The 10569-nt window shown below is 37.6% G+C and overlaps 1 protein-coding gene across 1 annotated transcript; it reads left to right on the top strand.

The window, feature by feature from the left end:
- The first annotated feature begins 245 nt into the window (after positions 1-245).
- Positions 246-8801, top strand: LOC106167496 (uncharacterized). The gene is made up of 14 exons (XM_087015181.1): positions 246-474; positions 928-1051; positions 1310-1416; positions 1758-1854; positions 2030-2106; positions 2467-2645; positions 3153-3266; positions 4381-4513; positions 5730-5853; positions 6407-6513; positions 6783-6879; positions 7178-7254; positions 7536-7714; positions 8037-8801. Exons 1-14 carry the CDS (start codon positions 382-384, stop codon positions 8176-8178), a joined length of 1650 nt encoding a protein of 549 aa, XP_086871307.1. The 5' UTR covers positions 246-381; the 3' UTR covers positions 8179-8801.
- The last annotated feature ends 1768 nt before the right edge of the window (positions 8802-10569 follow it).

Here is a 10569-nt window from a genome sequence, read left to right as displayed (position 1 = left end):
CCAGCTTGTTCTCTCCTCAATTTTCGTGAAAAAATGAAAATAAAAAATGAAATAAAATAAAATGGAACGAAAAGAATCAGCATAACTTGCATTGAGTATGAATAAGCAAGTACAATTTTATGTGCACGAGGGACAGGTATCTTTGTTGTATTCCAATAGCGCAGCGCACGGTCGTGTTTCCACACACTTTCCTTATTGAAAATCATTCACAATTGACAAATTGAACAGAACAGAGCATGTTTTGTAATAGTCCTCAATCTCTTCACCCATCAACGACCTTCAGCCCCACTGTCACATGTCAACTCGCCGCTTTCGCAGGGGGAACAAAAGGTGCTTCCAAGTAAGCACAGAAATACAATGTAGTATTTTCAATGACTTGCAATGAATCTAAAGGACAAGGTCGGGTTTATTACTGGCGGAGCATCAGGCATTGGTTATGCTACGGCCGAACTTCTGTTGCAACACGGGGCAAAGGTAGAGTCATAAGTATGATAATCTACATGTAGATCGTAATCCGTCGCGTTCACATTCTGCCATATAGACTAATAGGCAGGCTTCAAGGATGCCACGTTTGACCTATTTTCATACGCACGTTTCCTTTAAAAGACACATTTTAACAATACTAAACTACCATAAAACGTTAATGGTTGTTAATTAAGTTATGGGATAGTGCTCTTATGTTAAGACCAGGGCTACAGCTGTTAGGGGTTGGGGGGGCTGTTACCCCATGATATTCTTCCCAACGTCCCTAAACTTTAATTCCGCCAGCGTCTAGATGAGTACCACAGGCGATGCAATATTACCCTGTTAGCATGTAGCACCTACAGATCTTGAAAAGCTGAGCCCCCCCCTCCCCCCCCCCCCCCCCCCCCAACAACTCCAACACTTTTCCAGCCTGCAACTGTATAAAATCTATTCACATTCTAGGTTGCTGTAATAGACGTAAACTCGGAGGCTGGGAGGACTGCCGTATCAAATCTGGCAGTGAAATATGGGGAGGCAAACGTCATATTTGTAAAATGTGACGTCACTGAAGATGGTGATATTGAAGGTAATTTTAGAAGACGAAAGGGGACAAAATCAGTTGCAATAGAGTCAAATAAATGTCATATTGGGTTCATATCGATATAAGTTTCTTAAGGTAGTTTATTTGGGAGAAAAATTCTGAAAATATGTAACTACTCTTAAATTTTTTTGGTGATATTTCTTCTAAATTAAAAAATTCACGATTTTTCTTTAGTCTTTCAAATAGAAAAAATTAACTTTTTTCCATGTTGTCAACTGATAAAAGTTTTCCGATTATTTTCAGAAGCCTTCAAGCAGACTATTGCCAAATATGGACGTTTAGATGTTATAATGAACAACGCTGGTATCTTAAACGAAAGTAATTACAAACTGATGATAAGTGTCAATCTGGTAAGATATCTTGATAAGACTAAACCTTGGAAAATTCTTCACATTTGCTTTGAAATTGAATCTACTGTATATAATCTTGTCGGTTTTGATGTTAATAAATCATATGGTTTTGCTGTACCAATTATTTACATATATATTTATCATTAACTCGTATGAAGATCTTTTCTTGCTTTTCCTCTATAACCTCTCAACCACAGATAAAGTACAGGTGACAGTTCTTTCAAACGAAGGGATAGTGCCCAGTAACACAGACGTCTGAACTACTCTTGGTCCGCTGTCACTCCCGTATCACTCCCTTTCCTATATTACTCCACAATAATATTGATGTCATTCTCTACCAGACAGCAGCCATAACCGGTACTATGCTAGGGATGAAATACCTTCGCAAAGATCAAGGTGGCAATGGTGGCGTTATACTAAATATGTCTTCTATATCAGGTATTTGGTAGGAGTTAAGAGATAATTTAGAGCTACAAATGAAATATTCAAACTTACATGAAATAATAATTTTTTGTGCAACTATGTTCGCCCTCTTGTCTTTTAGGTGAAATCTTCTTCGTGAATTAACAAATGTATAAAATTATATCAAAACAGTTATGAAGTTTAATTTCAGGATTAAAACCGTCATTATGCCTCCCCGCATACGCTGCGACCAAACATGGCATCGTGGGATACACACGCTCAATGGCGGTATGAAACAGTTCTGCCTCAGTATAAGTAACTCCACTGGGGCGACCGAATTTTTCAATACCGATTTAAAGATATAACACATTGACACAGAAATGTATGGTTTAAGTATGTGTTTGGCGGGACCATATTACATAAAGTCGTATATATTTCAAAAACGTTCTGCTACTGGTAGTATCAACGTAATCCTCCCTCTCTAATAATAATTTGCCCAATGTCGTCAAGTTATGAGGCACACTAATATTAGTATGTTCGCCACACCGTCGAACGTACTTCAGCAAAACGTGTTAATGGAACATCTTCGTCATACTGTATCTGCAATTAAAAAACTAAATACATCATTATATTTATTCCCTTTACCAGAACAGTATGGCGGCCGATATAAATGTCCATGGCGTTCGTTTTAACTGTGTGTGCCCAGAATTCACTGACACGCCAATGGTGCGGAGCCTGGAATCTGTAGACAGCCTCAACAGAAGGGGGATTCATCACGCGCAGGCGCTGTCTAACTACGTCTCAGAAAATGTGGACGGCATGATCAAGTATGGTTTTTTAATGGTTTTTATTTGGGCAATTGCATTTTTTACTATTTGAATGAATGTGAACTGAAAATTATAATAGTATGATTTGTCTATTTGATTTAAGATGGCATATTCATGAAACATCCTAATTTCTGAATATAAAATAAAAATGAGGGGTGTTAAGTAGTTGGAGTTAAGTTTATTGTAAGCCTTAGTTTTGTGTGAAGACTTGCAAAAGTAAATGTAAGGTTGTAGTTGTCATCAGACCTACTATTTTGCTATATATTCAATGGGCAGAGCACTTGGAACTTACATGTTTGTGGCCGATCAATGTTAAATTTGACGGTTCAAACTAGAGAGATTTAGTAAACGTTAATTGGTTCGTTTGTATTGGTAAAACACATCTGGGGAAATTTCAGGCAAGACATTAAAGTGCCCTGGCTGGGTCACGTGTCTGGAATTAAAATCCCAAGAAATTTCAGGTGTATCATAAACGATATTTTACAAAGATCCAAATGTTTATTACAGGGTTTCATACATCGCGGACAATATCATCAAGCTTCTAGCAGACGAGACCAAAAATGGCGCTGCGATGCTTATCACCAGCAAAGGCGTGGCGTTCATCGATCCCCCAGAACACCCGTATTTTTCAGACAGAGCTAATCTTAAGCGATGAACCTGAATCAATTCAATTGACACACGGAACTGATAAATACAAAGCAATACGTATACACAGCAGGCTATGGTCAGTGATACAAACAGGTTTTTAGGGCTATGTGCATGAATTTGATGCATGGGTTTGATAATAAAAAAGGCCAAACAAAAACCTTTGTTGAATTTTTGTTTTCGTGCAAAGCACTTCACCCACAAAGGTTATCAAGTTTCTTTTGGTCTAAAAGCAGTGGCGCCCTTCACATATGCAAAAAAATATTTGCAACCGCAAACAAAAAGTTCTGTTATACAGGTTACACAATTCCAACCATGTTGCATGACTCAAGGATTTGAGCCCACTTTCGTAACTTGAAAACTTTTTATTGGTTTTATGGCAACCACCATGGAGAACTTTGAAATAATTTTTTTATGTCTCTAACTTAGAAAACATTCCATCATTTTTGACAAGAGCGTGTTTGTCTTTAAATGAGTTGGATAAAATAAAGATGCAGTTTCCCAATTTTAGTGGCTCTCTTAAACAAGACAGCGTCACACATACAATATAACTGTCCTCACAGATTCATAACAGCTAAATGCTGCATTTTGTTGATACATCGAGTCGTGTCCTTGTGCATTGTAAAAAATTGAAGTAAAAACTTGTTAAAAGCGTAGAAAAAAAGCTTGTCATTGTTGTAAAACACGGGTAACAGGGCAAAATCTTTTGTTAACGAGACAATGATGAATATACTGTAAACAGGTTTGAAAATAATTCATACAAGCTCAGTGGTACTGGTACAGCCGGCATATGAATTGCAATTCGGTTATCATAGCTTTTTGTTAATCTCGCCATCTGTGATACTGGTATTTGATAAAACGGTTTGTTTTTCAAGTGACTCGGATGTATAAATATACGTTTTGTATAACCAACAATATATGAAAAATATTCTTCAAGAGTTTAATACAAGTGTTATACGCAGTGTGCAGAAGTGAGTATCTAAAAGAGATGAAAAATGGAGCCAGATAATTGGGAAATTATAACGGAATAGTAAGAAAAAATATTGACAATCCACTCCAAAGAGATAATGTGTAATGTGTCCTGAATAACACGCTTAATTTCGTTGATTTTTTTCACGTGCCGACTACAGATGAATCTTAAAGACAAGGTGGCTTTTATTACTGGTGGAGCATCAGGAATTGGATATGCTACAGCCGAACTTCTGCTGCAACACGGGGCTAAGGTAGAGTTATAATTATAATAATGTAGTTGTAATAGGTACGATAATCCATAGGTATCACAACCAAGTTTTTATAGGAGACCTTATAGAGTAAAGGTACATGCGGTACGTCATTACAAGGTAATTAACAAACGACACGCACAATAAACAACCTTTCTCGAATACGTACATGTAGGTCATAAGTTCGTGTTTGTAATAAAAATAGACCAAGTTGTCACGTAAGGTGACGCTAAATTCGTGCAAGCTCAGCCTCGGAAATGTCATCCTAAATGTTAACAAATGCAAACGACCCGTGCAGTGCAAACAAAGACAAGGGACACTCATCTGTCTTGCGTGATGCAGCTTTATCCTTCCAGTGTTATTTACCAAATCACGAAAATTGGGGAAAATAAAGTTCACCTGGTGTCGCTTTACTACCAAGACGGGTTTGGTAAAGCCTGTGCACGCTCTTTTTTTCCACAAGTACGTTTTCTCTTATTATTCCAAATAAACCGTTAGTGTACAACTTTTGATAAATTAAAGCCCACGTTCATTTTTTTCCACAAGTACGTTTGCCCATATTACCCCTAAAACTGTAATTGTAGGCCCCCTACTACTTTTGATATATCGTTGAGCGTCAATTGGATCGTCTTTTTCACAAAACTTGAACTAGTTGTATTCAAATAGTCATTTTGCAGACGACCAAATTAAAGGCTAAAATCATTGGACAAATGCTGAAGATTGTCTCACTACGTAAATCTTACAAGAGAACGTTAAGACGCGCAGAGCACTGGTTATAATTCTGATTGGATAGAAATCAGGGAGGTTGATTAAGTTTCTAGGATAGGTTGTTCGTTTTGCGGGAATATAGTCAACTACAAACGTTGCATTATAAAAATGGGGAAAATACAGCAGGTATGAATACTAATTTTCAATGATCCATCCATATAGATCAGGGAAGCTCCTGGTATAATGCAGCTAAGAACACGCGAATTTGTCTAAAACTACGCTACAATGAAAAAGTCTAATCAGATACCAAATACTGGTATTCAGGTGCGTGTATCTGTTCATACTGACAATTTTCCTTTCTTAACAAAATGAAATAGGGGCCTACAGTTCATGCTATGTTGAACATGAATTATGGCAGAGGATATTATGCTGAACGCATACATACACACATATTTGTCCTGAAAAGAGGCCAATTAAGTCAAGTAAACAGTGTTTCATATCTCTGTCCTAGGTCACAATAGCAGACATCGATGAAACAAATGGATCTGTGGCCTTGAATAAACTGGCGACTCAACATGGCGAGGAAAACGTCACATTTATAAAGTGCGACGTCACCAAAGATCCTGAAATTCGTGGTAAAATGCCAAGTATTATGATATCGTACACGACATCAGTCGAAATATGATTGTTCACAAATAAGATTTCCATTTCTCAAAATTTATTTCTTTATTACCTCCGCCAAGGAGGTTATGTTTTTACCCCTGTTTGTTTGTTTGTCTGTCTGTCTGTCATCAACATAACTAAAAAAAGTATGGACCGATTTAGATGAAATTTTCAGTAACTGACAGAAGTGGGCCAAGGAACAGATGTTAAGCTTCTGGTGGTGATCCGGATCAATCATCAATCAATAATCAAAAATATCGAAAATTTAGTGGTGAAACTGCATTGAATGGAGACTTTGCTGCCTTGGCGGAGGTCTGCGCTCTCTGAATGCTCTTCTAGTTCTTATTCTTACGATAAAACTAATAATACCCACTATATTAGCAGTGTGTTGGTAATGATATGCTAGCGACATAAAACTAGTTACGAATATGGTTGAATACACAAATCTCATTTATATACGCGGTTACAGTACCTCTATTTGGCAAAACATAACCTACCCCTTGTGATTTGTTCTTAATGAAACAGATGCATTGATGAGGACCAAGTCTAAGTTTGGACGGCTAGATGTGATCATGAATAACGCTGGAATCATGAACGAGAAGGACTTCGAGCTGTTAATAAATATCAATTTGGTAAATGTAGAATTCTTTTGACTGATATTAATGACACAGTTAGTGATAATGTTATTGTGTTCTCCATTAGGAAGTAGCCGGGAAGAGAATTTCAGTACAAGACGCCCGTTAAAAGCCTACCATTCATCTAATATAGAGCATAAATGTTTAAAAAACGTATCATTGGCAAAGGAGATATTTTCTTTTGAATATTTGTATCTTCATAGGCCCTATCCCTTTTCTCTCTTCCTATCTTTTACGTCCGCTCGGGATTATATTGTTTTTATCAGACGGCTGTAATTCGTGGAACCACACTGGGGTTAAAGCATCTCCGTAAGGACCAAGGAGGCAACGGCGGGGTTATCCTAAATACAGCCTCTGTATCGGGTAGGTTTATATTTAACCAGAAAATCAGTTATGGCTGCGCATGCGCACAATGATGATAGAGACGCATGTTTACAAGAGTGTGCATTCTTGACCCGTTTGTTGTGCCTTTGGGCTCTTTGCACAACGATATCTACATTTTAAAATTAAAATACAGTGAGAAAATTTAGTAAACTTCAAGATACCCCTGTATCATTTATTTAAGGGCTCGGTTTGTGCCTACGTGTGTCCATATAACCCCTTTGATCTGAAGTTTTGAAATGTTGTCTGTTTTATTATTATTGTTTAAAATTTTCATCAGGGTTGAAGCCGTCTTTTTGCAACCCTGTCTACGGTGCAAGCAAACATGGCGTCGTGGGATACACTCGCTCATTGGCAGTATGTAAGACATTCTATTATTTCTCATTAAAAGTGTTAGTCTATGCTTAAATGCAATGAGTAAAATTTGGTCTTGAAGAACGCTATCATACACTATTGAAAAAGATGAAAAAGTACAATAAATGCCATTTTGACAGGATGAAGCTCTACATATTTTTATGTAAAACGTAAGTCAAATAAATTGATTCCTGCCAGTTAATTCTGCTGAAATGTCCGATGTCGTCATCCAAGACCCCAAAAGTAAGAGACAAAATGCCACCCGTTCAATTGGTCACTTTCAGAGCAGCTTGTCCCCAAGTATGGCCACCCATGGTGTAAGGGTGAATTGCCTGTGTCCAGATTTCACCGACACGCCCATGGTGCGGAGCCTAGAATCCGCTGACAGTGTCTCTAAGAGAGGAATCCACCACGCGGAAAAACTGTCCGATTACGTTTGCAAAAATATTGACGGGATGCTCAAGTAAGATTTAAATTGTATTTTCGTATTTTGGATCGGGCAGAAGCTGGTAATTAACTGAAAAGGTTAAAGTCGCACGCTCTTGATCTTTCAGAGAGTATCACAGAAAAAAATCGCTCTTTTCAGACTATTTCTTGAGGACTGTTTTTATGTTTCTTCATTAAACAAGAGAAATGAAAAACATCATTTCACTGCACTAAATTTAGTTCGTTGTTTATCTCAATAGAATATTATTTTTAAGAAAAAATATCGCATTTCTGTGGTCTTTTTGATTTCTGAAATTAAGAAAAAAAGGTTATTAAGTACACCCTCTGTGATCCTTTAGGGCCTCTGTGGTTGCCGAAAGCGCCATCAAACTGCTAGCAGACGACAGCAAAAACGGTGCCGCCATGATAGTGACTGGAAGGGGCGTGGCCTTTATTGATCCGCCGGAACATCCATTTTTCACCGATAAAACTCTGGAGTAAAGGAAGTGTTCCTGTATTAAAATTTCGGCACGCGAAAAATCATAAAGAAACGTGACACCATGTACAATGTGACTTGTGTTATGGGAAGTACATGTATTGTTATAGATTACAATAAAAGAGCCGATTCAATAAACATTACGCAAAAGGTGTAGATGTGTAGTGGGTTTCTTCTTTCAACTAAATGTCTGTACAGCATGAACAATGAAATAGAAGTTGTGCAGAGATGTAACAGGCGCTGTTTCCAGAATTTAACTTGTTTCAGTTTCGGAAATGCACGTGCTCATTGCAAGTATATAGAATTAGTTACTCCCTAATGATACGGGTTCGACCAAATAACACGCGTTTTCAATTTGAATTCTGTGATGAAAATAGACAAATTGATATTTAGCATTCTTCATGAAGTCTACAAGTACAGGGGCGGATCCAGGACAATGTGAAGGAGGGGGAGGGACCGCGGATGCGAAACCGACCCTCCCAATTGGCGTAGGGTTCTTGGCCCGCTGAAAGACCCGGGAAATTTTTGGTATTTAATAGGGCGAACGGTGCCATTTGGTACGGTCTAGAACTATGATTCAGCAGGTCAAAATTCTAATTTCAAGTGGGGACCATTGGTGTTTTTTTAGAAATCGAAGAGGGTTGGGTGGTTCAGCCCCCCCCCCTTGACCCCCCCCCCCCCCCCCCCCCCCCAAAATCCGCTACTGAAGTACACGTGTTTCATCACATTGGCTCGATATAAGGATTATCAAGCGTTATATTATACTTTTTAAGTCACTTGTTCGAACCTAAAGTGACATGGCCAGAAATGTGCAGCATTTACGCGATACGCGAGGGCGCAACAGTAGGACTTCACGTGACTCAACTAACCAATCACAGCACAAGAATGGCATGGCACACAGACTCTGTGATAAGTGCTCAGCCCATTGTCAAGTAGTGTTAGTTCATGGTAACAAGCGTCTGATATGTGCAGAGAAGTTTATTATTATAATATATATTGTTCTTATTATTACATTATTAAATCTAACTCTGTATCCAAGTAGTAACTATACTGTACCAAGTCAGGTACTGATGATATATATATGCTATATATTCCAGAATAAGCCATTACCACTGATTTATAACTTCCATTTTTGTTTAATATGTTATTCATGAAAGAGTTCATGAAAGATTATTTTAATTTGTCAAATCGTGATCTTATTCTTTTTATATTCAAATAATTGAATACTGTGGGTAAAATTGGTCTTCCACTTCTTATTTGCATTTTTCCTTTACTACAAGATTATTTTGGAACAGTTGCAGCATTAAAAATTTAAATAAATAGCAATCTGAAAGTAGAATTTTGCATAATTATTAAATGATGATAGGAATTTTGGATTAAGAGATTAGTTAAATACTGAGTAGTGATATGGTCAGTCAATTTATGTAGAATCTGATAATATGATTGAAAATACTGATTGAATTCTTGGCCTTGCACTGGGCAGTTTTACATTTGTGCCAAGTGCTCTTTTTGGACTCCATTGTACAGTGGTAAAAAATCTTCAATTGCCATGAAATTTTTTAATCAGACTCTGTATGTTACTGCTATCAGCTGGTGCTATCGGCAACGAATTAATTTCCCTTTGTTTCTGAGTGAATCTACCGTCTAAAATCACTATAACTGAAAATATTTGCGTTTTGCTGAGGGTAGTCTAGGCAATATACGGCAAACTTCTTAGTTCGTGTGTACAACAGAATTTTTTTTAAAAACTCTAGCGATATTTGGTCAGGAGTTGCTTGAAGCATAGCACAGCGTTGCTGTCTATCGGCATCAGGCTGTTAGTTTGTCAATTCTCACGAATTATCCACGAATCGCGAACCCATTCATTTTCCTATGGCAATCTAGCAACTCATTAAAAATGCACGCATGCGCAGTGGGCTAGGCGTGACGTCATGCAGTGCATTTCTGGGGATGATTACAACTCTGACATGGTCAGGCATGCCCAAAAGATGCTAGAGACGACTTATGAACGTTCGTGTATTCCTAAAGACTATACTGCGCTAGTAATGTTCTGAGAATGCAATTGAAATATACAGATTTAGAATTTGACTATACTGTTCGTTAAATGGGTTTCAGCATGTTTGGTCCATAAAACGATTGTCGCGTTGCCCTTAAAGGGATAATAACTCTTCGTATGAGATCTATATTTCACAATGAAAACATTGTGAACAACTCATAGAAATATTATATATTCTGTCGTACAAGAAAAACAGCAGTTATAGCTATTATTCTGATATCTTAACTTGACTTCAGACCACGAGACCTCCACAGATGGCCATACTCTGTTATAATCTCTTAAGAGATTTTAACAAAAAAACCAAACTTTTTAGAAAAAAAAACAGGGACTAACTTTGAAT

This window comes from Lingula anatina, chromosome 6 (assembly GCF_051362555.1).
Source record: "Lingula anatina isolate TDL-2025a chromosome 6, LinAna3.0, whole genome shotgun sequence".
Taxonomy (NCBI): domain Eukaryota; kingdom Metazoa; phylum Brachiopoda; class Lingulata; order Lingulida; family Lingulidae; genus Lingula; species Lingula anatina.
The sequence above is the reverse complement of the archived record's forward strand: the minus strand, read 5'-3'. Positions and strand labels throughout refer to the sequence as shown.

Coding starts and splice junctions, on each gene's coding strand:
- LOC106167496 (XM_087015181.1), top strand. CDS start 382: ATGAATCTAAAGGACAAGGTCGGGTTTATTACTGGCGGAGCATCAGGC. Junction 6,880..7,177: donor AAATACAGCCTCTGTATCGG/GTAGGTTTATAT, acceptor AATTTTCATCAG/GGTTGAAGCCGTCTTTTTGC. Junction 7,255..7,535: donor GATACACTCGCTCATTGGCA/GTATGTAAGACA, acceptor GGTCACTTTCAG/AGCAGCTTGTCCCCAAGTAT.